Source organism: Tiliqua scincoides, chromosome 1 (assembly GCF_035046505.1).
Source record: "Tiliqua scincoides isolate rTilSci1 chromosome 1, rTilSci1.hap2, whole genome shotgun sequence".
In the NCBI taxonomy this organism is placed as follows: domain Eukaryota; kingdom Metazoa; phylum Chordata; class Lepidosauria; order Squamata; family Scincidae; genus Tiliqua; species Tiliqua scincoides.
In genome coordinates this window covers 79,310,994-79,338,527 of record NC_089821.1, presented here as the reverse complement: position 1 = coordinate 79,338,527, position 27,534 = coordinate 79,310,994, and the positions used below count along the sequence as shown (strand labels likewise).

The 27,534-nt window shown below is 45.1% G+C and overlaps 1 protein-coding gene across 9 annotated transcripts in view; it reads left to right on the top strand.

Moving 5' to 3' along the window:
- SEMA5B (semaphorin 5B) overlaps positions 1-27,534 on the top strand; it is a 443,759-nt gene that overhangs the window by 244,956 nt on the left and 171,269 nt on the right. For all 9 annotated transcript variants that reach the window (XM_066611786.1, XM_066611789.1, XM_066611780.1 and 6 more), the window contains one exon: positions 19,374-19,473. In XM_066611786.1, the coding sequence (XP_066467883.1) occupies positions 19,374-19,473 (100 nt within the window). The remainder of the gene's footprint in view (positions 1-19,373; positions 19,474-27,534) is intronic.

Sequence of the window (27,534 nt, the reverse complement as noted above, 5' to 3'; positions counted from 1 at the left end):
TTCTTTATTTTCATGCTCTAATTCCAGAGCAAATGTTCATCCATGAGGAAAGAGTGGTGCAGGGTTCCTTTCTTTTGTACAAAAATCAGGAGCTTGTGATTGGGACTTAGACCCAGTTTATAAGCTGTGCATCAACTACTCCTGCTTTGCATCCAGACCACATGGAAGCTGCTTCACATGTCCAGTTTTGTGCAGTCACTTGCCATGCTAAGTTACTGATTTCACATCACACCAGTACTGCAAATGGTGTGGCAATTTCTGGAAATGTGTGAAAGTAGTAAAGGATTAAGCACTGCATTGAGCAACTGGTTAAACAGCACCCTGTCTGTATGGCTTAGCTTCATTTCTGCCTGGTTTAGAGATGCTTGTCTGGGTGAGCTGGGGCTCAGTCACACTCCTTCATGCTGAGCCCCAGCACTCTGGGACTCATAAGGACTCCACACCTAACACAGGCGAATTCAGGTGTGGATGTATAAGGAGTGTTGTTATTTGGAGGGGATGAGTAAATGACCTGGCCTTCTGTCAAATGATCTGTAAGATGTAGAGCAATATTTTGCAAGGACCAAAGCCAGTCAAAACTGGGTGGGTGTGTAGAGTGAGGCACCAGAAAGTTCTTACAGAGGATGAGAATCACCTATCCAGTCCATCCACATCTGGGAGTCTTATATATGCCTGGCTTTTTTTCTTGCAAGTTTGTAATTTGACCAGAGTTCCTCTGTGGCGCACTGAATGTGGGCAACAGCTGGAGAGTCATTGTCCCAGCTAGGAGAGCTCTCTTAGCCGTGGGTCCTTGACCATCCTTTCTCTTAGTACCACTCAAAAGAGCAGGTGAGCAATTGAGGCAATGCAGAAAAGAAGACTCTCTCGTTTCTTTCGCATTTGCAGTGCGTAAACCTTCCCATCTCTGGGAGTTCTCCTCTTTGATAATTGTGGGCTCTACTGCATAAAGTGAAAGAGTATTTATTTTTCCCAAGTGCTCTCTGGGTGATGCTGAGGGAGCTGGACAAAGGAAGACTTCTCTTTCCATTACCCCATAGTTTTGCTACCTTGGAGTTGTTACAGTAGAACCATTCACTTTTTCTGCTTAATGCATTTTCTCCAGAATTAGTGAGGGCTTCCTGGTGTTAACATAACACAAATATATTGTTAGGATGTAATAGCAACATTGTGCTATGGGCATTAGTTTGTGGTAATTTCTGTGTTAAAGCAAATGTAAGAAATTTATATGAATGCCGTGTGCTTTAGAAACTGTGAGGAGTGTGAGGTAAAGCTACTTTTTTTCCCCTATCTGCAGGCTAATCAGTCACTTTTATCTTTTTCTGTCTCTGCAAAGTACTTAACTATTTAGAAGTGCTGTGGGCATTCCTATGTGTCCATTACTGAATCCTGCAATAATTAACTTGTAGATTGTCAGCTTTTCACAGAGCATGTTAATTTTGTTTAGAATTTGTTAATTGAATTCTCTCTTGGAATTTCCTTTTAGCCTGCATTGTTTTTTGACAGCTTGACAGAAAATCTACTTAGGAAATTGTAGGTGATTGTGTTGGTCCATTAGAAAAAAAATCCACCATCCAAAGTAGGATGAATCTTATGATTCCAACCCACAAGTCAGAAAGGATCAAAAAGTGAGCTGTTGATTGCCACAGAACTCTTCATCAGGCTAGATGAGAGGGAAAAGGAAAAGGGCATGCTGGAAGTTTCTTAGCAGAAGGTAGTTGATAGAATGAAGAGTTTAGGAGGTTTATCTGCACACTTGGGTCAGCATCTGACTGGGTGAGGCAGCTCTAGATCAAACTACCTCCAACTCTAGATCAAACACCTAGATTGACTTCAGTTGACTTTTGGCGTAATGTAGGCACTTTGTGAACTTTTGTTGAAATGCAATATATAAATATTCTTAATAACAGCAACAACACTACCACCTTAAATTTAGCTCCTGCTTTATCAATTTAAAGTCTGTCCTGTTTCTCTACTTCCTAGTCTCTGTCGTGGAAGGAGACTGTGAGTTTCAAGTAAACACTGGACTGAGAAAACTTCTGGATTTGGGGGTGTAGCTATTTTCTGTTTCTTTTATCTAAGCAACTGTGGTTATGTTAAAACTGACACACATATTTCAGAGGTTGGTCTACATCTGCATAAAACCCCCTTGTCAGGGTAGAATTGGGTAATGGGACTAGATCATATTAGTGGGGTAGAATTTATTAATAAGAGTGCATAGTCCTGTGGTACAGGTTGATGGCTAATGGAAGAGATTGACCTAACAGCTAACAAAAGAGAACTCTGGCCTGGTAACTTCAAAGCCAGCTTTGATGAATGCATTTTGCATTTCTGCAAAATGGCCCATTTAAGAACAAAGGGCTGTTGGGATGAATTGCAGAGACCAACTGGTCAGGCAGGCAGAGCCATAAACAAAGGGGAAATTGCTTTCAAATACTGAGAGGCTGAGGTGCCAGTAGAGACCTTGAAGATAGATAAGGGTGGACAGGAATGTAACACAGGTGTGAAGAATCAACCTGGTGATTGTGGAATGAGGCGGATATGACAGGAAATGTGATTGGTTGACAATTTGGGGTGAAGTGACTCAGCACTTTTCCTATTGTGTGAATGGCCCAGCACCCCTTGTGGGCCCTAGAAGATTTCCTGTAACTATGCGCAAATCCATCTTGGCTCCTGAGCCTGGCATCTGCCACAAAAGTGCTGTGGGAATGAGCATCCATCTGCCGAGGTAACTGTGTTTTCTAGTTAGGTTAGCTCTCAAGTAGAGTAGAATGAGATAGTTTTACTATTTTCCTTACTTGCTGTACGTATGTTGTACCTAGGTGCCTTACCATCCCCTTGTCCTGGCTTAGCCAGGATGAGTGTGGGTCCCTAAGCAATCTGTAACTTGCTTTGAATAAACTTGCTACTTTGAGAGGGTGTGTGCGTGCATTTCATGCTGGAGGGGCTTTGCTCATAAAGAACCCTGGTTTGGTGCCTGTACTGTCGGTGGGTTATTGAGGCTGGGAGAAAGCAGCCTGCCCCACATGAGTGCAGAAGCCCTTAAGGCGGGGAAGCCTTCTTACACCCCTCCCCCTAGGTTTTACATCTCTTGAGTTTTACAAAGTGTGGAGTGTTGGGACACCTCTGACATACTTCATTTCCCTCCCTCATCTGTTCTTTAGCGTGTTGGTGCTTTTTTATTGGTTCTAATTGAAAGTATTGAACGTCTTGTGGATTTTATTTAAGAGAGGTAGGAAACATACAGCTGGGGTGATTTGTAAGCAAGATTCAGATGCCTGGTCCTCTATGGTGTTTTGCCTGATTCCAAGGCCATTCTCTGCCTGGAGAATTATGCCCACTTTAAGCAAATTAGCTCCCCTTCTTTCCCCCAACAAATGACCCTGGTTCTGCCCTGCACTCCTGCTGGACCCCACCTCCAGGGTAGCTCACCTGTTCAACCTGCAGAGGTCCTCTCTCCTGCCAGCAGCCTCCCACCACTACAGCAGACCCTGGGTCCTCAGCAGGTCTTGGGCACAGCAGCCACACTTCAAACTCCAGTGTCTCCAGCAGTCCATTAGTCACAAAGTCAGTCAGAGTATCCAGGGCAGAGTCCAAAGTCAATAAGCCAAGTCACAGTCCAAGGTCAGAGTCCAAAGTAAGTCAGTCAAATCAGTCAGAGTATACAAGTCAATAAGCCCAGACAGTCTCCTCTCCAACCCACACCCCCCCCTTCCTGCCTCAGGTGCTCCTTATATCCCTGAGGGCCCTATTGCCTTCAAGTGGCTGCAGCTGTGCAGCATACTCTGCTGGATGCCCAGGCCTTACCCTTAAAGGGGCCACTGCTGACACCACATGCTACCTCCTCATCACATCTTCCAGGATTCCAATACACAGGACGGTTATGACATCTGCTTATTTTACATGGATACTAAAGGACTCCCCCCACCTTCCAGAGGCACCCTGCTGGAAGGAAAAAAAAGGACACAGACTCCAGAGATGGGGAAGAGAAGAAGGGGGGGAGTCACAGGCCAGCTTCTGCCCTGCCTGCCTGCCTGCCTGCCTGTCCTCCCTCACTCAGGCTGCAACCCTCTCCACACTATCCTGGGAGTAAGCCCCATTGGCTACAATGGGACTTCTGAGCAGACAAGTTGGTTGGAGCTCTCAGGTTGCAGTCCTCTCCACACTTTCCTGGGAGGAAGCCCCACTGACTACAGCGGGGCTTACTTGTGAGTAGACCTGCACAGGAGGAGGCTGAGGCTACAGCCCTCCACACCTTCCTGGGAGTAGCCCAGGGACTACATTGGGGCTTACTCTCTAACAGACCTGCGCGGGCTCCCACTCACCCATCCTTGCGCTTGGCCTTGAGCAGGCTCCAAGGCTGCCATCCCAGGCACCCTTTCCTGGGAGTAAGCTTCATCCGCTGTAATGGGGCTTACTACTGAGTAGACACACAGGATGTCTCCTCAGCTGTGGAGGAAAAGCCTCTCCTTTCACTGAGTGGGGACCTGCTCAGGGAAAGGCGGGCTGCAAGGGCTCGAAATGGCTGAGGAGGAGGGCGTCCTGCTGGAGAGTTGGGGAAGGGAGAAACAGGGACCTGAAGCCTGCGGAGCAAGAAGGGAAGGGAGAGGAGGGCAATGAGCTCAGGGGGTGGAGGGAAGCAGCCTCCCCTTCCAACACAAGTGCCTCCTGTTACCCCCTTTGTCACTTTCACCGGAGGAGCCGCAGCAGACAGCTGAAAGAGCCACATGTGGCTCTAGAGCCGCAGGTTGCCGACCCCTGGTCTATACTGTATGCCAGGGGCCTCCAAACAGTTTGGCCAGAGGGCCGCATTGAATATCTGGCATGGTGCTGCGGTCCGGGGAAAAAATTTAAATATAAAATTTATAAAAATAAATTAGAGATGGAACTTAGATGAGTGAGTGAATGAATGAATGGGCTCATTTGTTCAAACTCTCTGGCCCTTAGAACACCCTCCAGATGCAACCAGAGCACAGTTCCAATCATGATTGGCCAAGTGGGCCAGAGGCTTTCAGGGGACAAGAGGGTGGCTGCGAGCCGGATTGAAGCTGGCTAAGGGCTGCATCTGGCCCCCAGGCTGGGGTTTGGAAACCCATGCTGTATGCCATCTTGCTCAATTATTTGGAAGGAAAGGTAGGATATTTATTTAAATGATTTATACTCAAAAGTTATGTTAGCCATTTGTGGATTAAGATTGCAGTCCTTTGCATGCTTATTAGGAAATCCATTCCATTGAACATAGGAAAACTTTCTTTTGAGTAAACCTGCATAATTTTGCCCTGAAAAAGAAAAAAGGGGGGAGAAGCACTTTTGTGATACTTCCTAGCCTGGTTCATGAGAGGTGCTTCTTTTGTACTTCAGGCTGGCAGTCAGGTGAGTGGCCACTTAATATGGGAAAGAGGCATTGACAGTATCCCGCACAGAAGCTGCCCTGTGGACAAATATCCTAGTTGCTGTTCTCTGCATCGTGCTGACGCTCAGATTAGACCACTGCAATGCATTATACATGGGGCTGCCTTTCAACACTACCTTCATAACACTCGACACGGTAGACAAGTGTTCTCCTTTGGGGATGTTTCTTGGAAGGAAAGTGTTATAGGAGCCATTATCTCAGTAAATGCATGATAGGAAAACAGAAATGCTTGTGGGATCTGGGAAGAGAACATTGTCCCTCGCTGCACCTACATCAGATGACATTCCTTTCTGTTAATCTTGTCCTTTTGCCAGTCTTGAAACTATACGAAGGGCAGAAACTTTGGCTCAAACAATAAATTGATAGTCAGCAGCCACAGTGGACACACACTGATAATGTTGCAGGTTGTCTGAAAGAAACCCAAAGGCATGGATTTCTTGCCCAGGAAGAAAACCCCGTGGAATGTACGTAATGTGAAAATGAATGAGAAAATGATGCTGCTGTTTTCATCTTCCTTGGGGTTTATTTAACATTTATTTGGAAATTGCGACCAATGATGCCTCATATATCTGTCATTTTGTGGACGTAATTATACTTTGGCAAGATTCTGAAAGAAAAAGGGAATTTTAGAATTTAAAAACCAACATTATCATTTTCATAACTGTATTCCTTTGCTACCTATCTTTGATGTTTTTGGACTCTTGGCACGTACCCTGATGAGAACTTATAAAATTAATTCAGTGTGCTGAGCCAAACAGACCTCTGGAATAAAAGAAGGATCTGGGAAAAGAGCCCCTCATTCACAAAATTCTCTGCATACAAAGAGACACTCAGGAGCTAGAGAGAAAAGGAAGATTTTATGGTATGAATTGAAGAGGAGAAGTGATTCGATTTTTTCTCATTGAGGGGTGAAAGAGATCATTTCAAAGAGCTGAGGCAGGATAAGGACAACCTCCAACTGAGGGAATAATCAGAGGAGGCCAAATGGAGAATCATCCAAAAATGGAGAAGAAAGAGTGCTAATGTTAAGGAAGGACTTGCATGAAGTACTGGGCAATGAGTAACTCTGAAAGAGAGGGCATGTAGGGACTGGAACATGTAGATGGAATTTAACTCAAAGGTATTTCCAGGCACTTAAAGAGCATGTCAATATCAACACCAAATGTTGCTGTTCAAGTCCTTTATACAGTATTTTGCCTCTTAAACTTATTCCCCGCTGTACACATAAAGGAGGGAGGGAGGGAGTGAGAGTGAGTGAGTGAGTATATACATATATACTGTGTATACAGAAATTTGTATACTGTCTTTCTACATAAATATTTCCAGGACAGTTTGCATATATACAGATAGGTATATATTGTATACACTGTATATTTTTCTTCCTGTCATTACTAGGCTATTAGCAGGGATGGGCTGCATCTTGGATGACTTGAACTTGAGTCAAGAAAACATGCGGTTTTCAAGATTCATACAGACTTGAACTACGAGTGTCAAAAACTTGAGCACTGACATGGGACTTAAGAGTTTTACCTTAAAAATGAAAAGACTCGAATACACTTGAGTCAACACTTGTTTTTGTGTGTGCTTGTGACTCTGTTTTGTGAGTGTGCTTTTTTTTTTTTTTTTTTGGCTGCTTCCACAACTTAACTTGTTTCTTGAAAAGATTCGTACTCAAGTCAAAATGACTTGAAAAACAGCTCTGGATGAGTTGTAACCGTAGTCATGGATTACTCAAGTCAAGGGGGCAGAGACTCAAGACGTGACTCAGGACTCCGGGATGTGGCTCCAGCACATCCCTGGCTATTAGTTTCAGTTCTGGTGTGGGCACACATTTTGGATATTTTAGAAAGTAATTTTTCAATTGCAAAACAGTAATACATTAACTATACGTTTCATATTCTGTTTTCAGAGTTCAGACTCATTCAAAATACAGAAAATACAGACCCAAAAAAAACAGAATCCATAAAAATTTTATTAAATCCTACAAAGGTCCAGTAAATTTCAAGAAACTTACTGGACTCAAACTTCAATCTGTGTACGATATTCTCCAAAGTTTCAGTTATCTTGGTCACTTTGCATAAAAGTCATGTTGATGAAAAGATGAAAAATTGAAATTGACAGTTTTATTTAAAGATTTGTGGGTTCTGTTTTGGGGGGGGTCACCTTGTATAACACACAACAAATTTGTATCACTTTCCCGAACATCTGTAAAATCTAGTTTATAAAAAGAATACTTTGTCAGTGTCAATATCAGTGTAAATATAAGAATAGCAGCGTGTCAGTGCAGCAGTGCCAGCACAGTGTGCAGCAGAGTTTTGGCCTCCAGAGACTTCCTCGGGGAAGGGAATATTTGTTCCCTTTCCCTGGAGTAAACCAGTGTAGGTGCAGTGGGTCAACTCAGACCTGTGCCAGCTTGATAGCTGTCACAAGTCCAAGTTGATCCAAGAAGGTGGATCAGGCCTAGGAAGGGGGTTAGAATGTGGCGTGAACTACCTAGGCATACGAGCCTACTTACCTGGGAGTAAGTCCCATCAAAATGACTGGAACTTCTGAGTAGACATGCATAAGATTGTGTTGTGAAAGATTCTGTTCATGTACAGTTTCACTGGATGCAAAATGTAAACTTGACTTTTTCCCATGCCCATTTCTTTTCTCACTTTTTTCAGAACAAAAAATATGGGGCTCACTAGAGCAAAGGAAGGACAAAACGCTGGTTTTGGCTTGATTGGATGGAGTGTCAGGATGGTCAGGCTAATAGCAATGGTAGCAGGGTTTTCTGGTGTAGGAGGCCGAAGTGGTGAGGCCGGTGAGGAGTGTTGGGGAGGAAGAAATGGCAGCAGCATTCTTGGTCTGTGTGTGAGCACACGCACTTGGCCATGCTACAGTTTTGGTATGTAGCTCTTAAATGTAGTATATTTGCCTACCCTTGCCTTGGAGATACTGAAAATAAATTGAGTGTTTATAAAAGTGTCCTAGAGTTGTTTCTGTTCAGAGCTGTTTGCACAGTTACTGTGATCCCCAGTGTGCCATTTTCATCATGACTGGGTGATGTGTTTGCTTTTGAAAGTCCACCTAACAGCCCTAGCCAAGGATGAAGAATAACCCCTTTCTTGGAATATCTGTATAAGCAATCGCATATTTTTTTAAAGAGCATGTTCTGAACTGAGACATCTCGCTGGCTTTTCAGAAGACCCTGGGTTTGAGCCAGTAGTATCGCGCTCCTGATTTATTTAACTACTGCATGCATAGGCTACTTATTGTAACACGTACCAGCTCCTCATAAGGAGCATGTTATGCTGAAATAATAAAATTCAGCAGAAAGCCGTGTGTGTGTGTGTGTGTGAGAGAGAGAGAGAGAGAGAATGATTTATGATTCATGATTCATGCATGGCATGGAGATGAATGAATGTTTGTGCAGCCTACATAACCTTAAGACGTAACAATCCATAATGCAGTGTGATAATGAGCAAAACACAGTCAGAAAATACCCAAGGAAATGTTGAAAACCGGTTGCTTTCAACTGGGCTGGGATGTCTGTGGGAGGGAACGGAAAGATATTGGAACTCGTGTGGCCTGCACTTAGTAGCAGTCTCACTTTTGAGAAGCAAGTGGGCAAATTGGTATGTGACTTGGATGTAAAAGGAAGCCATGGGGGGATTATGCAGACTGTTCCATGAATGAACAGAGGACACGAGTGTTCAGGAACTGACACCAGCCTTCATTTTATGAAGGCTAAATTCTGTCTCTGCCTCTCACACATACCCAGGAGGTGTAAGAGGGTCCTGTGATTTCTTCGGCTTCAGTGGTGGTAGGGGTATTTGCAAGTCAAGGATTTATTTACGCCCATTGGGTCTGGCAGGGGCCCAGCAGTATAGTATGTTTTGCTTTATTACCTAAGTGTTTGTTGTTGAATCAGCTTTATTTTATGACAATGTTCTCTGATATAAATCTTTAGCCTGAAGGCTAATTAAAGGGGCTGCTGGAGGTGGTGGCGGTTTTCTGGATTTGTGTCCTGAGGGAAGCTTTTCCTTTGACTTCTTGAAGTGTGTTGTTCAAGGTGTTCTTTTTATTTCCCTTATGCCTTTCAGCGCTGTACCCCCCTCACCTAGCCAGAGATGACAGTGTCTGTTGACAACCGATCATAGAGGACACGCCTCTAGTGTTGACATCTCATATGGACGCCTAAGAGAGGACTAGCTTTGCTTTCACCGGAATGCAAGCATTAAAGGCTGTTTAGTAGGGAGTAAGCCTCATTATTTGCTTCTGCAGAAGCATATTTAGGATCATGCTGTATATTCACAATACTCATATGGGCTTCCACTGTGTTGCATAGTGAAGATGCAGCTAGTTTAGGCTGTTAGGTTTCAATGGAAGCGTGAACCAAAATGACAAGGGAGATATGCCATGTTTCACTTCTCTAAGATCATTTCTTTTCTGTGAAGGTCTTTCTATAAGTAAATGCACCTGTTCACATTCATTTCTTGTTATGCTGGTCTCTCTCCTCTCCCTGTTGTCTTTTCCACTCTTGATGTTTAGATTGTGAGCTCCTCGGAACAGGGACCTGTCTTATTGCTTACTGTCTGCTTCCGGACCCTCCCACCCTTTCAGGGACTCCAGGTGCCCCATCACAGGAGGGGAGCAGCAACTGGCGCCATGCTGCCAAAGCACAGATTCTTGTCTGGTACCTTCAGGGCACAGTGTCAGCCTCTGGTGAATCCTTGCAAGGATGGTCCAGGTCCCAGGGAGGGATCCAAGCCACCATCAGATAGGCTGGTGGTAGATGCCATGGCCAAGGGAGAGAACCTTGAGCTCTTCCTTGGCATGCAGACAGGAGGTGGTCAAAACTTCCTCTTCAGCTGCTCCTCACTGGATGAAGTTCATTGCTTCTTTAACCACAGGTCAGGACCAAGTAGATCAGGGGTGGGAATGAGAGACAGCCCAGGAAGGCTACATAAAGCACTCGATGATGATGATGAGGTCTCTGGGCAGGCTACCTCTTAGTATCTGCTTCTCTGAGACTGGGGCTGAGGCTGGACCAAGCTCAGGGAAGAAGGTAGGAGACATGTGGAGGAAGGAGGATGAAACATAGCTTCCCACCACTGAACTTGTACATCTGGTAGGGGGATCCCAGATGCTCGGCCAGGAACCCCTTATCCTGGCTGAGCTCTGGGACCCCCCCACCATATGTACAAGTTCAGTGGTAGGAGGTTATATTTTCATCCTTTTCATCCTTGACCCTTTTACCTCAGGGTCAAGAACAAGCCAGGTACCAGTGGAGTTCAACTGTCTTGCGGCAAATCTGCCTGGGGGTTGGAGGGTGAAGGAACTTACACTTATGTAAAGCGCAATATACACAGGCAACCCAATTCTACCTAAATTCTCATGTAGCAATGCAGCAGCAGCTACCTCTGTATGCTGTGGGGCATTTTTGGCTGTTGGAGTTCTCCTCAGGATAAAGCCTCAGCAGCAGCTATTGGTCAACTCAGATTCGTGCCAACTCAATTGCTGGTGCCAGTCCAAGTTGATCTAAGAAGATAGATCAGGTCTGGGAAGAGGGTCAGGATTTGGAATACACTATCCCACTGATCCCGCCTCCCTCCTGGGTCTGATCTGCTTTCCTCCCTGCCCCTATTACTGCCCTGTTCTGCCCAGCCCCAGCCTCCCTCCAACCCCTGGCATGGACTTACCTTCTCCAGTGGTCTTTGTAGGTCTGCCAGCGTGCAGAAGGCCACTTTGCCCTCTGCCAGGAGTCCTGTAATACATGCCAGCAGAGACTGCTTTGTGACTACTATAACAGCAGGGTGGGGTATAGGATTGGGCCATGACAATACTCTATCAGTAATAAACATCATCATCCTAACATCTATCTTGCAGAATAAATGTCACCTAGGATTTACCACCTGTCTGGAACAATTTCAGGTCATCTTCATGTGGCTCACAGCTCCAAGATACACTCTTTTTCTCTCCTATTCAAACCTCAACCCTTGATTAGTGAAGGCTTTAAACTCCACACAGTTCAGACTAAGGCCCAATCCTGAACTCCCTCAGTGCCAATGCACTCCAGTTCCGGCACTGGGTGTTGCAAACGTGTCATAAGGCACATCTGCGACACCAGAGAGCAGGGGCCGCTGGTGTTGGACCAGCACCAGTTGGTGTTGAGCCTCAGTACCACAGGGAGGACCGGCTGATGTCTAGCAGTGCTAGCCAGAGGTAATTAGTTTTGGGGTGGGGGGAGGTGGGGAGTGGGTTGATCAGGCTGGAGAGGGTGGGACAGGGGAGGAACCAGGGCATGAAGGGGTGCGATCAGCAGAACTCAGTGTCAGGTCCAAAGACCTGAGAAGGAGTCTTTCAAGTCTGCGCCAGCAAAATAGCCAGCACAGACTTGAGAAGCTCCATTGCAGAGCTTTTCGTGGGGACTTTCATCCCCTTCCCCCCACCCCCGCCAAGGAGGCTTCTGGCAGCCTTGCCGGTGCCACTGGATGTAGCAGTAGCCGTTTTTTGTGCCGCTGCACCTGGTGGACCCGCTGGCTTCAGGAATGGGCTGTAAGAGGCATTCCACATCTTTCCTGTCCACACGCCATGCTAAAGTCTGTACTGTGCTCATTTCGCACTCCCTCGATTAGGCTGAAGGAGGGAAAGGAATCGGAGGGAATGGTGTGTGTGTGTGTGTGTGTGTGTGTGTTTCTGTGCTCTCTTAGGCTCAGAACAAACATGCAAAAACTCACATGGAGATTAGCATTTCCCATGAAATTACTGCCCATTTAGATGCAAAACCTATGTGGGGTTTTCTTAGGCTTTTTCCCTGTGGAAATCACATCCAGTTTATTTCAGGATGAGATTGCAGTGGTGTACCTTAAATATTTTTGAGTTGAGTTGTTTATCCCTTTCTATACAGATCTCCAAACATCAGTTTAGTGCAGTGGTTCTCTAACCTGTTAGAACCGGGACCGACTTTCTAAAATGACGATCTCTTGGGACCCACTGGAAATGATGACATTAAACTGGAAATGATCTCCTGGCTGGAAGTGACATCATCCATTTAAACCTAAGCCACGATCAGTTAAAGGTCCCATTACACTGAGTGCTTGTACTGTTACTTTGCATAACTTGGAATTCAAACTTTCCAGCTTGGAAAGTACAATGTAGACATATATCCTTCTCCAACCACACAGCACTTCCCCCTTTCTAGCATCCCATCTTCTCATCTGTTCAGTGCAGAGCACCATGCCTCTCTCCTACCATGGCCCCACCCTGCCCAGCAGCCCTGTACCCTGTATTTTCAGCTCTGTATTTTCAATGGCTGCTGAGCTAGGTGATAGGTGACTCACTTGAAGTTGGCTCATGACCACCTGGTGAGTCCTGACCCACAGTTTGAGAAATGTTGGTTTAGTGCAGCAGTTCTCAAACTCACAGGGACTTTGAGCCCCACAATAAGTTCAATTGCGACCCACTTCTGGTTTTGCGATCACAAACCGGAAGTGGGTTACAATTGTTACCTGCAGTGTCTCTGCATGTTAGGGAGCCCTGCTCAGGGTGGCGCGGGGCTCTCTACTCTCCCAGAAGGCTGTTGCAGGCTGTGGTGAGTCCAGGCAAGCCCCTGCACCCCTCGACAGTGATGCGATTCTGGCGATTGTGTTGCTGCCTGCCCGCCCCTTAAGGGGGCAGAGGCCAGGGCTCTCTGGCTGGGGCATTGTGATGCCCTAGTTTGAGAACCACTGGTTTAGTGAATTAGCACATGGTAGAGATGCTTGCCCTTTCTCCACAAGCACTGCTGTGTAACTCAGGTTCTCCCCCCTTACCAGCAATGCTAGGGTTCGAAAGAGCAGGGAACTGTCTGGTTAAGGAGTCTCTTGGAATTAAACAATGTTTTTTAAATTGTGTGGGGCACAGTTAGAATGAACTGGCCCTCCCCCCGGTTATGAAAAGTATTGGGAAGAAAGGATGTGTATATGATATATAAGTATTAATAATAATAATAATATTCTACCCTTCATCATATATGGCAGCCTGGTTTAGATGTATTGTTCTAACTTGCCAGTCTTCATTGTCCAATAAGTTAACCCTCAGAAGCCAAAAGCAGCAGGATCAATCGCTTCCTCATTCTTGCTTTGTTAAATTCAGATCAAAAATCAATGGCTTTTCTCCTTAAGGAAGTGAGGCAGTGAAGACAAACTGCAGTAGTGGCCAATTTTAATGAAGAAAATAAGATCTTCACTGCAAGTGAGCTCAAAAATTATGAATGTACACTACAGCTGAGTGAGTGGCCAAGCGGTTATGTGATCGCTCTGATCATTCAACCACTTCATCTTTCATTTTGTGGTTAGGCTAATAGTGCATTCACAGCATTGCTTTCCAAGGGATATAGTTTCGCCATGTAAATTGTTCCTCAATGCCCTAGTCAAAAGCAAAACAGCCTGAGGTTTGGCAAGCCCACATGACCACCTGGCTTAGCCAGGAGCACCTGGTGAAATTTTCATACCATGTCTTGTACACAGATTTGGTCATGTGGCCTTTGCTATGTATTTACTGGTTGGCCCACAAGGAAATTTGCAATTTCTAAAATCAGTGTTTCTCAAGTTTTGGGTCAGGACTCACTAGGTGGGTCCCGAGCCAATTTCAGGTGGGTTCCCATTCATTTCAGTGTGTATTTTAATATATTAGACTTGATGCTACCATGGTATGTGACTACATTTGGGGCAGTGTTACAGATCTGTACTTTTAACTGGCTACAATGTATATGCTTTTAACCGTGATAGTCAATGGGGCTTCCTCCTGGGTAGTAGTGGGTAGGTTTGCAACCTTTGGGGAATTTTTTAAAACAAATTAGCAACTGACTTGGGAGGGTGTAATGTCCATGGCAGGCGGAGACCGAGCCCCTTGGTGTGCAACTGAGCACAAGGGGCTTACCCTGTCGATGAGAGTTGGTTGTCGGCAGAAAAAAGGACGGGAGGCAGACACAGCTGTTTTGCAGACGGTTTACTTGCATCAACCTCTTGACACTCATGGGGCCTGTTACAGCACAGGCCCCTTTGCCTTACACAGACTCATGCCACCGGCGCACGATAGGCTCGTTCCCCGTTCCTCCCTGACCCCTTCGGGTTTCGGGCAGAGCTCTCCGGCTGGTGCCTGTTGGCCAGGAGTATGGATTCCCGATGACCATTGTGCTGTTGTCCGGGGTCAGCTTAGCTATCCTCAGGAGGGCCCCAGGTACCTCCGGGCTTGCCCCCCAATCAGCCGGCCTCCAGTGGAGGTCGTTGACTCCAAGTCCTCGGGTCTGTAACTTCGCCTCTCCTGATGTTACCTCCGGGGCCCGGGCCAGTCTAGGATCGGGCACCTCCCAGCCACCGGCTCCTCTCTCCAGGGCTGAGGTAAGCAAAGTTCCCTTCGGGGCCTGGATCATCTGAGCAAGGCCGGGTTTGCTACCCCCTCTGGCCTTCCCCTCGACCCTGCTCCCACTTGTTTCTATCCCTCCTTTCTTCCCCAGAGTGGACCCTAGGCGGCTTATAGTACAAACTCATAAAAACACATTAAAAAATTACTATACAACCTTATTCATGAAACATTAAAACAATCTAAAAACAATAAAACACAAATACAGTATAATACAAATTCAAGGCTAGTAGAAGGCAGCTTATACAATTTGTAAAAGCCAAATATCAATGCCTGTTAGTCTTGAATCATCCTACTGCTGTTGAGGTTGCTTGAAATTATCATAGTATTTTAAAAAACAAAAACATTTGCAATGTGGGGCAAGGGGAAATCTAGTTCTTTTTCTTCAGAATGGGTTGGAAAGTCAAAGCACAAAGAACTTAATGCTCCATTTTTAGTTGTTCATGTCTAGGTTTCCAGCTTTGCTTTCAGAGAGGCACCACTAGGGTCCTCTCAGTTTCAGTTTTTCATAGTGCTTATACAGAGATACTTTGCAGATGTAAACATGACCTGGTTTCCAAGGGATTTTAGCCAAAATTAAAGTGCCTGCTCTGGAGAGAGAGAGAGAGAGAGAGAGAGAGAGAGAGAGAGAGAGAGAGAGAGAGAGAGAGGAAAAAACCAAATCAGCTCTCCGAGAAAGGTCAAATGTAAGCAAATTCTAGAGTTCATTGGGTCCATATGTATAAACTTCATCCAATATAGAGCAGGCATAGAAGAACACTTCCCTTCATATGGTTCTGAGGCTTATTCTTTAAAATAAGAGCTGTGGTGTGCCCTCAGGGATACCTGTGACCTAGGTAATGAGATTTAATATCATGAATGAAGTAGGCCTGCATCCTTCCTCTGCTGAATCTTTTTTCACGCTATCCATTTTCCTCTTGCAGGAAGGTTAGCCTAGAAGGGTTGATGGTGGTGTTCAGCATTAATTTAGATGACTGCTAGTTAGATCTTCTTAGATGGGGGAACCATGCTGTGTTTAATCATCTCCAACTATATGGCTATAAAGGCTAGAGTTTTGCTACGAAGACGCATGTCTTGCAGCCTTTAATTTAATAATCGGAAAGGCTTTCTTTATATGCTCTGCCACCTGTGGTTGTAAATAGAAATCAGGACAGTTGCCTGTTATTTCCTGGGCATGACTGACATTTAAAACGATCATGGGAAGGATTGAGCTATCTGAGGTGAATATATATTTTACTCCACATAGTTCTTTACCAGTAATTTTGTCAGACTTTCCTATTTAAAGAAGAGAGACGACAGCAGAGTGTACCTCCAAGAAGTGCAGTGGGGGATGAAGGAGGAAAAAATGTACGCATACACACACAGACACCTTGTCTTTTCTGCTGCCACATTGTAATAGGTTAGGTGGGAAGGAGAACAATTTAAGTGGGTAGAAAATGACAAGAGAAAATTAGAGCATAAGACCAGCATCCGTAAAAGGGTTCATTGTTGTAAAATATCAGAGCACCAGAAATGCCCAGGCATCCAGGGAGTTCATCCATTATCCAGCTCACCTGCCTGAAGCATGTAATTTCCATAGGCTGGGTTCAGACAAATTTCTTCTAGCCAAGAATCTGTGTTAAAGACGGCAGAGGTTCATTAGCAAAGAGAAGACCGCTGGTGACATTTTGCACTTCCCGCTGTGTTTGCACATAATTAACCCTCCCGGCAGATTCTGCTGCACTAGGTGAGGGATGCTTTCTGGTCATTCTCGCTGAGCTGTTCTCCATCTCTTGCATTTTGTAATTTTGGATGTTTGGATGAACATAAGAACCGCCCCACTGGATCAGGCCATAGGCCCATCTAGTCCAGCTTCCTGTATCTCACAGTGGCCCACCAAATGCCCCAGGGAGCACACCAGATAACAAGAAACCTCATCCTGGTGCCCTTCCTTGCATCTGGCGTTCTGACATAGCCCACCTCCAAAATCAGGAGGTTGTGCACACACATCATGGCTTGTACCCCGTAATGGATTTTTCCTCCAGAAACTTGTCCAATCTCCTTTTAAAGGCGTCCAGGCCAGTTGCCATCACCACATCCTGTGGCAAGGTGTTCCACAGACCAACCACACGCTGAGTCGCTCAATCCTATGTGTGTCTTGCAAGTTGGGGATCAGTTCTGAAACTGATATTGGTGCTTGGTTCTTCATGCTGTCTAAGGCCAGATGCATGCCTGTTGGAACAGGAATCTAGAACAGGAGAAAGCTGAGTGAATTGTGGTAAATGTCTGGTTCGGAAGTCTTGCTTGTTCTGGGGATGAGAGACTAAGTTAAAAGAAATGGTGTTCTAGGTATGTTTCAGGAATCGAGAGCTTCCAGCAGCTTCTGAACCAGGTTGATGGACCAAGTGGTGATTGAGTTGCATGTCAGGATAGACTATTGCAAGCACTGCAGGATAGCATAGCTCAGAGACTACCACACTTCTAGCTTTCTTGAGTTGGCTGAAGGTGACCTCTGTTGTTATAATTGTGATAGTGGCTGCTCAGTGGTCTGAGCAGCTGGAAGGTTTCTGGCACTATTTGACTTTTAGCCTCTGATCTGCCAAGTTAATCATGCTTTACCAGCTTCCAACCTCCTGGGGATTGATGATCATATCCAGACTCTGTAAAGACCACCAATGATGGAGAATCTATCACCTTCAGAGGGAGACTGTTCCATTGTCAAACTGTTTGTATCTCTAGGAAGTTCTTTCTAATGGTTAATTGAAATATCTCTTCCTGTAATTTAAACCCATTTGTCCTGGTCCTACCCACTGGAACAACTGAGTGCAAATCTGTTCTATTTCCACATGACAATCCTTGTATATTTATAATAATAATAATACAGGTATTTATATACTGCCATTCATGGTCTTCAGATTTCTCCTCAGACTTTATTTCAAGGCGGTTTACACAGGCAGGCTATACTAAATCCCTATAGGGATTATATTTTTATAATTGATGAAGGTTCTGTCTTTCAAGAACTACAACATTTCAGGTGGATCCTTTTTTGATCTGGTATCACATTCTGGCCTCCAGTTTCCTCCCACGCAAGCTGACAATCCTTCATATCTCACTTGAAGGGCGGCCAAAGAGCAGGTGGAATAACTCGGCATAACTTGTCAGCTGCTTCAAGGTCTCGCCGTTCACGGTGCCGGTGGCCTCGAACTGGCGACCTTCAGCTGTTATCTTCAGGCAAACGGAGGCTCTACCCTCTAGACCAGACCTCCTTTATTTAAAATAAATACAATATAAAGTGTATTTATATACACTTATCATGTCACCTCTTAACCAAACCAAACATGCACAAATCTTTCAACCTGTCCTCATTGAACATGGTCTCTGGCACCATCCTAATCACCTTCTTCTGAACCTGCTCCAGTTTGTCATAATCCCTCTTAAATTGTCACACCTGTAACTGAGCACAAACACATACACAAGTATACAGTGCATCATCTGTATCTCATAGGTTTGGTACCTGCAGATTTGACTCAACACAGGTTCCAAGCCTGTGTCTTGAGGACCTCCCGGCTGTGACCAGAAGTGTCTTCCAGTTGTGTTAAGGAGGTGTTCTGAAACGTGGGGAGGCCAGGCATTTTTCACCAAGCTGGAAGTGCCTTTCCAAAGGAGACCTTCTGAGGCACAGGGAGGTGGCATGCAGCCTCCCCACGCCTCAGAAGGCCTCCCAGAGGTCACTGAAAGGCACTTCTGGTTTGCTGGCAGGCTTCCCATGAATTTGATTATCTGGATCCCCCCAGATACTGAAGGCCCACTGTATATACTTGACTACAGCATCACTTCTAATTCACAAGATCAAATGCTCAGAAAATGAGCATAGTAATTGGAAAGATGCTTTGAGTCTGTAGCAAGTGTGGCTTTAGAAGACAGTGCAGTAGGACACTGAAGAGCAACCAGTTTTACTGGAGAGCCAATTTAAAGGGAAGATGAAGGATAACAGGCCAGCCGCTCCTCCGTGTATCCCACTGTGGCACAATGGCAAGTCCTCTTGCCACAGTCACTGTTCATCCATCTCTCTTACTTTTGTACTGGAAATGGTAGGGCACACTCTCCTTTCCCAGGGGTCTAGATTTTGCCCTGAAGTCTCTGTTGCTATCCATTGACTTTCTTCCATGGGATTCTTTGAGAATTGTCCTTCCTTTTATATGAAACTAACTTCTGAATGTACCCTATGTTTAAAGCTGGCTTGTGTACCTCCTGGGCCCAGGGTGCATAAAAAGGCCCTTTACATAATTAATTATTCTTCTCTTAACAGATACTCAATAGGAATATTATTTAATTAATATTGAGTATTAATTAACCTCAGAATGCCAGATGCAAGGAATGGCTCCAGGATGCAGTTCTCTTGTTGTCTTGTGTGCTCCCTGGGGCATTTGGTGGGCCACTGTGAGATACAGGAAGCTGGACTAGATGGGCCTATGGCCTGATCCAGCTGGGCTATTCTTATGTTCTTATGAAATCCATTAGTGGAATGTCCTGGAGAACCTGTTGCTTCTTGAACGGTATCATTTTCCTTCTTTTCTCCCCATTTTCTTTGCAGATCTGAAACCCTGGGTGTCAAATTTCACCTATCCAGGTGTTCGGGACTTCTCCCAGCTTGCTTTGGATGCCAACAGGAATCAGCTCATTGTTGGAGCCAGGTAAACAAGAATTCTTCTAATTGGATCTGGATTGCTTCATTCCCTGCAGGTTACTCCCTGCAAAAGAGATTGCTTTTCCAGCTTGTAAGCACATTCACTGTTGGTCTTAAAGGGAAGCTTTAATTTATGTAGAGTGATTTCAGAAACACAGTAATAATGTTAAAGAGGAGAAAATTGCCATTCATTCTTGGAAAAAAATGTGATTTAAAGTGACTAGTTAATGAAGCAGAAAACTGTCATCTTCCAAGGATCACAGATGCTATCAGATTTTTTCTCCGTTTGGACTGGTACACATATACAAAAACAGAACTAGCATAGTGCTGTTGAAATTAAAGGAAGGACTAGACACATTCATGAAGGATACTGTATATCCAAGCAGCCAGAACCATGCCTTTTTCTTCATCCCTAAAATGTTAATACATCTGCTGTATGGACCCTAGTTTGACTGAAGGGGAATAGACAACTGATTCTTTTGATAGGATACTTGGCTAAATGGGTAGGGTTACAACTTTTGGGGTTCTTATTGTTCTAATTTAAACTAAAGGTAAACGTTTTGAACCATTTTTCACCCAAGTACGTGATAGCCATGTACTTATAAATCTAAAAAAAACAAACTGAGTAAAATTAGGGAAGTCTTGTATAAAGACAAAATTATTACTCCCTACTGTATTCATAGATGGCATTTATATTGTAACAATATTTAGTATTTGTTTAACCTTTTCCTTTAGTCTTTAACATGCCTCATGAATTACCTCAGTAATACTTACTGAACAGTTTTGTGACACAGGTCCATTGTTTTGTCCTCATGGAAGAGTCTGAGGCTGAGAGATGGGGAGGCCAGTCCTAACCTGCTCTGGAACAGGCAGGGTGACTGGCCTGTGCTGTATCCAGCATGTTGGGTGCAGGCAGGATGGCAACTTGGGGTAAAGGGATATTTTTCCCTTTACCCCAATTTGAGCCCCAGTCACCCCTATGGGGCTACTTGGATCTGTGCCAGCGATTTCACTGGTACAAATCTGAGCTGCCCATGAAGGGCTCCAAGGCCCAGAAGTGGGGGTTAAGATTCAGCATGTGTTGCTGTGGTTGATCCCAGCCCCCCTCCCAGGCCCAATCCACCTCCTGTTTCACTACGCCTTATCCAAAATGCCCCTCCCGTGCCATTCTGCCCTCCTGCCTCCCTCTTCCACCTCCTGCACTTGCCCACCCCAGCAGCACTCCAGCAATTGTGCTGTCAGCCTCACAAGGCTGGCAAGGTTCAGACATAATGGGAAATTTGAAACCACAGTAGAGGAAAACAGTGGAAGTTTTTCTTTTCTGTGTTACATCTAATTGAGGACAACCATTTAACATGCTTTATGCCCCTGAAGTTGCCCCTGAAGACGGTCTGGAAACTGCAGCCAGTGCAGAGCACATTGGGCTGTATGGTGGCCAGGGCTTGCAGAGTTAATCTACTTTGTTTCCAAGGACGATTCAGCTTGGAAACGAAGTATGATGTTTCGCACATCAAAGCGCACTCGGGATACTCCTCGGCGGGAGGGGGGTCGGGGGCTTCTTGTAGTGGGGGATTCGATTATTAGAAACATAGAGAGGGGGGTTTGCGACGGATGTGAGGACCGCATGGTGACTTGCCTGCCTGGTGCGAAGGTTGCGGACATCACTTCTCGTCTAGACAGGCTGGTAGACAGTGCTGGGGGAGAGGTAGCGGCTGTGGTGCATGTCGGCACCAACGACGTGGGCAAGTGTAGCTGGGAGGTCCTGGAGGCCAAATTTAGGCTTTTAGGCAGGAAGCTGAAAGCCAGGACCTCAAAGGTAGCGTTCTCTGAAGTGCTACCTGTTCCACGCACAGGGCCAGCTAGGCAGGCGGAGATCAGGGGTCTCAATGCGTGGATGAGACGGTGGTGTAGGGAGGAGGGGTTTAGATTCGTTAGGCACTGGGGAACGTTTTGGGACAAGCGGGGCCTGTACAAGAGGGACGGGCTCCATTTGAACCAGAATGGAACCAGACTGCTGGCGCATAACATTAAAAAGGTGGCAGAGCAGCTTTTAAACTGATCCCTGGGGGAAGGCCGACAGGAGCCGAGGGGCATCCGGTTCGGGACTCCTCATCCCTATGGGATGAGGATGGGGAGGTTAGAGAACAACAAGACAAAGGCAGGGTAGGAGAAGAAATTGGGAAAGGTAGGGTGATGGGATGTGATAGACGGTTTGGCACAATGAGAGGATGCGGGGACAAAGGAGCGAATAAGCAGCCCATCCTGGGGCATTCCGTGTATAAATGCTTTTATGCGAATGCCCGAAGTCTACGAGCAAAGGTGGGAGAACTGGAATGTCTGGTGACAAGGGAAAATATTGACATAGTGGGCATAACGGAAATCTGGTGGAATGCGGAGAATCAGTAGGATACCGCAATCCCGGGCTATAAACTCTACAGGAGGGACAGGCAGGGGCGTGTTGGAGGTGGGGTGGCCCTTTATGTTAAGGAAGGGATAGAATCCAGCAAAGTAGAGATTGAAGGTGGGTCCGACTCCACCGTAGAATCTCTGTGGGTTAAATTACCAGGCTTGTGCAGCGATGTAATACTGGGGGCGTGCTATCGTCTTCCAGACCAGAAATCTGATGGGGACCTTGAAATGAGGAAACAGATCAGGGAGGTGACAAGGAGGGACAGGGTTGTAATCATGGGGGACTTCAATTATCCTCATATTGACTGGGTCAATTTGTGTTCTGGTCACGATAAGGAAACCGGATTTCTTGACGTGCTAAATGACTGTGGCTTAGATCAGCTAGTCACGGAGCCCACCAGAGGACAGGTGACTCTGGATTTAATTTTGTGCGGTACGCAGGACCTGGTTAGAGATGTAAACGTTACTGAGCCATTGGGGAACAGTGATCATGCTGCGATCCGTTTTGACGTGCACTTTGGGAGAAGAATACCAGGCAAATCTCTAACAAAAACCCTTGACTTCCGACGGGCGGACTTCCCTCAAATGAGGAGGCTGGTTAGAAGGAGGTTGAAAGGGAGGGTAAAAAGAGTCCAGTCTCTCCAGAGTGCATGGAGGCTGCTTAAAACAACAGTAATAGAGGCCCAGCAGAGGTGTATACCGCAAAGAAAGAAGGGTTCCACTAAATCCAGGAGAGTGCCCGCATGGCTAACCAGCCAAGTTAGAGAAGCTGTGAAGGGCAAGGAAGCTTCCTTCCGTAAATGGAAGTCTTGCCCTAATGAAGAGAATAAAAAGGAACATAAACTGTGGCAAAAGAAATGTAAGAAGGTGATAGGGGAGGCCAAGCGAGACTATGAGGAACGCATGGCCAGCAACATTAAGGGGAATAATAAAAGCTTCTTCAAATATGTTAGAAGCAGGAAACCTGCCAGAGAAGCGGTTGGCCCTCTGGATGGTGAGGGAGGGAAAGGGGAGATAAAAGGAGACTTAGAGATGGCAGAGAAATTAAATGAGTTCTTTGCATCTGTCTTCACGGCAGAAGACCTCGGGCAGATACCGCTGCCCGAACGGCCCCTCCTGACCGAGGAGTTAAGTCAGATAGAGGTTAAAAGAGAAGATGTTTCAGACCTCATTGATAAATTAAAGATCAATAAGTCACCTGATGGCATACACCCAAGGGTTATTAAGGAATTGAAGAATGAAGTTGCAGATCTCTTGACTAAGGTATGCAACTTGTCCCTCAAAACGGCCATGGTGCCAGAAGATTGGAGGATAGCAAATGTCACGCCTATTTTTAAAAAGGGAAAGAGGGGGGACCCGGGAAACTATAGGCCGGTCAGCCTAACATCCATACCGGGTAAGATGGTGGAATGCCTCATCAAAGATAGGATCTCAAAACACATAGACGAACAGGCCTTGCTGAGGGAGAGTCAGCATGGCTTCTGTAAGGGTAAGTCTTGCCTCACAAACCTTATAGAATTCTTTGAAAAGGTCAACAGGCATGTGGATGCGGGAGAACCCGTGGACATTATATATCTGGACTTTCAGAAGGCGTTTGACACGGTCCCTCACCAAAGGCTACTGAAAAAACTCCACAGTCAGGGAATTAGAGGACAGGTCCTCTCATGGATTGAGAACTGGTTGGAGGCCAGGAAGCAGAGAGTGGGTGTCAATGGGCAATTTTCACAATGGAGAGAGGTGAAAAGCGGTGTGCCCCAAGGATCTGTCCTGGGACCGGTGCTTTTCAACCTCTTCATAAATGACCTGGAGACAGGGTTGAGCAGTGAAGTGGCTAAGTTTGCAGATGACACCAAACTTTTCCGAGTGGTAAAGACCAGAAGTGATTGTGAGGAGCTCCAGAAGGATCTCTCCAGACTGGCAGAATGGGCAGCAAAATGGCAGATGCGCTTCAATGTCAGTAAGTGTAAAGTCATGCACATTGGGGCAAAAAATCAAAACTTTAGATATAGGCTGATGGGTTCTGAGCTGTCTGTGACAGATCAGGAGAGAGATCTTGGGGTGGTGGTGGACAGGTCGATGAAAGTGTCGACCCAATGTGCGGCGGCAGTGAAGAAGGCCAATTCTATGCTTGGGATCATTAGGAAGGGTATTGAGAACAAAACGGTTAGTATTATAATGCCGTTGTACAAATCGATGGTAAGGCCACACCTGGAGTATTGTGTCCAGTTCTGGTCGCCGCATCTCAAAAAAGACATAGTGGAAATGGAAAAGGTGCAAAAGAGAGCGACTAAGATGATTACGGGGCTGGGGCACCTTCCTTATGAGGAAAGGCTACGGCGTTTGGGCCTCTTCAGCCTAGAAAAGAGACGCTTGAGGGGGGACATGATTGAGACATACAAAATTATGCAGGGGATGGACAGAGTGGATAGGGAGATGCTCTTTACACTCTCACATAATACCAGAACCAGGGGACATCCACTAAAATTGAGTGTTGGGCGGGTTAGGACAGACAAAAGAAAATATTTCTTTACTCAGCGCGTGGTCGGTCTGTGGAACTCCTTGCCACAGGATGTGGTGCTGGCGTCTAGCCTAGACGCCTTTAAAAGGGGATTGGACGAGTTTCTGGAGGAAAAATCCATTATGGGGTACAAGCCATGATGTGTATGCGCAACCTCCTGATTTTAGGAATGGGTTAAGTCAGAATGCCAGATGTAGGGGAGAGCACCAGGATGAGGTCTCTTGTTATCTGGTGTGCTCCCTGGGGCATTTGGTGGGCCGCTGTGAGATACAGGAAGTTGGACTAGATGGGCCTATGGCCTGATCCAGTGGGGCTGTTCTTATGTTCTTATGTTCTTATGTTGTCCTTTTAAGCTCTTTGTTGCTTGAGGCTAAAACAGTGGTTCCAAAATTCCTACAGGGGAGTTGGGAACCAGGTAAGTCTTTGCAGGGGTGGGGAGGGAGCTCTGGCGCCACAGAAATCACACTGCTGTCGCAACAAAGGGACTTTTCACTTACCCGGGGAGCAACACTGGCCATGGACAGAATGTGTGTGTGTGTGGGGGGGGTGCGCTTGCAGTTCCCTCTGAGGGCCTCCCTGCTGTTGTAAGCGGTGCATATCTCCAATCTTCTTATGAATTTGTTTTGGTAGTTCTCATTCTTTACATGCCTGTATCTGTTTGGATGTGCTTCATCCTTTTCAGATTTCTTCCAGGTTTTTTGTCATTGCTTGACTGAACAGACTTTTATGACAGCTGTGAGAGCTTAGGAAGCAATCTTTAACTCCTGTTTGTCTGAAAGGACATCATTTCCAAAGGGCAAGTACATGGTGTCTAATGGAGAACTCTAGCATCTTTCTTTTTTCTTCAGACACCTCCAGGGACATTAGATGTGTTTAGTGCAAGAGGCATCCAGTGTAGAGAGAGAGATAAATCATGTAGGTGCCTAGCTGTGAGGATCATAAAGCAGGGTCCGAATATAGAAAGATTTGGATTACAAATAGTTTTGCCTGCTTTTTTTTTTACCTTTAATGCTTGTGAATCATGCTGAGTGCGCTAGATTTTGTACAGACAAGGATACTCTGGTAAAAATGCCGAAAGGTATTTATGACTGAGGAGCAAAGCTTTACAGAGGTAGTTTCCTGCCTATTTGTCTGAGGTGCTTGTGATTCATTGGAACATTTTCAGTACTGGAAACAGATAAGGAATTTGACTTTGAAGAAGGAGATCCATTGGGGCTGCCTGGCCATTACGCAGGGTAAGGGAACATAAGTTCCCTTACTCCAAGGAATCCTGGTGCTGCTTCCCTGCCCCACTGGATACAGCAGTTGCCATTTCAGCACCGCTGCAGCCCTGGCACTGGGAAGCATAGGATTCAGTTGTCAACCTTGGTAGCCTACATTGTCCAAGACAAATATTGTCTTTTTTCTTTTATGATTTTCTATTAGTGGTGAGCTTAGCTTGTTTTAAGTCAAATACAACTTTGAAATCTGTGCATTTCAGGTATTGTGGTTCAGCAGTTATATGTTATTGTATACTTTCTTGACTCAAAGGGGAAGGACAAGTTGTGGGAGATCCAAGGAAACATAAGTGCATTATGACTGAATCAGAGTTTTTTGTCTTATAAACCTGACAGTTCAAGGATATTTTTTATTCATTTATATTGTATTTCTTGGCCAACTTTCCTTGAAAATTCTCCAGGGCTGTTCATACTTTGCTGTTTACTGCAAAGTAAAAGCAGTAGAATAAAATACAGTGCATAGCTGCTTTCTGGAATATGGAATCAGACCCAGGATTTTGCTTTCTCCAAAACTTAGTTTTGATTTTTGCTTTACATTTGTCATGTGTTTAAAAAAGGTGATCTGCCTATCACAATTGCCTAGAAATATTGGAACATTCATTTCCAATTCTGTTGACTACTCATATATTGAAGGGAGGCCACAGGTATGGTTTCTGATCAGAAAGTGAAGTTTCTATGCCCTCTGTGTCCTTGTGCTTGTCCCCATGGATCCTTTTTTCATTTTCTTCTCCTTCTTCTTATGAATAAAAAGAGAAAAACACACACAAAATAAGAAGGAAAACAAACAACAACACTGAAAAATAGATTAAAAATACAGATAAAGAAAACCTGTCTCATGCTACACTAATAGTCGAATATTCTAATTACTTACAATTTTATATCTTAATAATCTAAATTTCCGCCCTTATATATGTTATATCTCCAACAGCCCTTTTCAAATTATTATTCTGAAATTATATTCTCTATCTCTTACAATCTAATCTTCAAATTCACAAATCATTAACACATTGTTCTCTCTTACATGCAGAAAGTCAATAATTGGTTTCCAGTTCTTCATAAAATTTTCTGTTGATTTCTCTTTAAGTAAGGTCGCCAATTTGTCCATCTCTGCAAAGTCCTGAACTTTCTTCCACTATTCTTGTATTGATGGAGTGTCTGTAGTTTTCCAATATTGTGCATAAAGCATTCTAGCTGCATCATCATATATAAATATCATATACAAGTCCCCATTGATCCTTTATGCTCAGTCATTACTTCCTTCCATTTGTTTAGTGTTCAAGATAGGAGATCCTTTGTTGTGGAATCTGAATATGGTTGTGGCTAGTTTGGTCTAGTTGTCCATAGTGAAGTGAACCATTATGAACAGCGGACTCTGACCTTAATGTGTACATAAGGCAGAATACAGAAGGCAAATGTGAGAATGGGTTGCATTCATATTATCTTGCAATCTGCTGTATTTACCAAGCACCAACTCATAAATTTTCTTACTTGTTTGACATATAAATGGTGACAAAAAATAAAAACTTTAAAAACCAACACACACACGGGGGGGGGATCTGATTTTACCTATTTTTGGTGGGAGGGTCTGAAGTTTTGAAACATCATCAAGGGAAACTATGAAGGAAAACGGCCTCCTTCCTACCAAAATGCTTGTTCTGTGTTTCCTGGGAGACAAAAGAAAAGCCATGATTTAAAAGTCACATCACGGGGTGAGTCATGTCTGGTAATGTGACCTTGTGGGAAAAGAGGGCCCTTCTTTTGAAATCCACAGAAAATTTCAGAGGACCCTTGAAATTGGTTAGGAAACTGCCTGTAAGAAAGACAGAGGAAAAGAAACAGGTGCAGGTAAAAAGAGAGAGTTGAA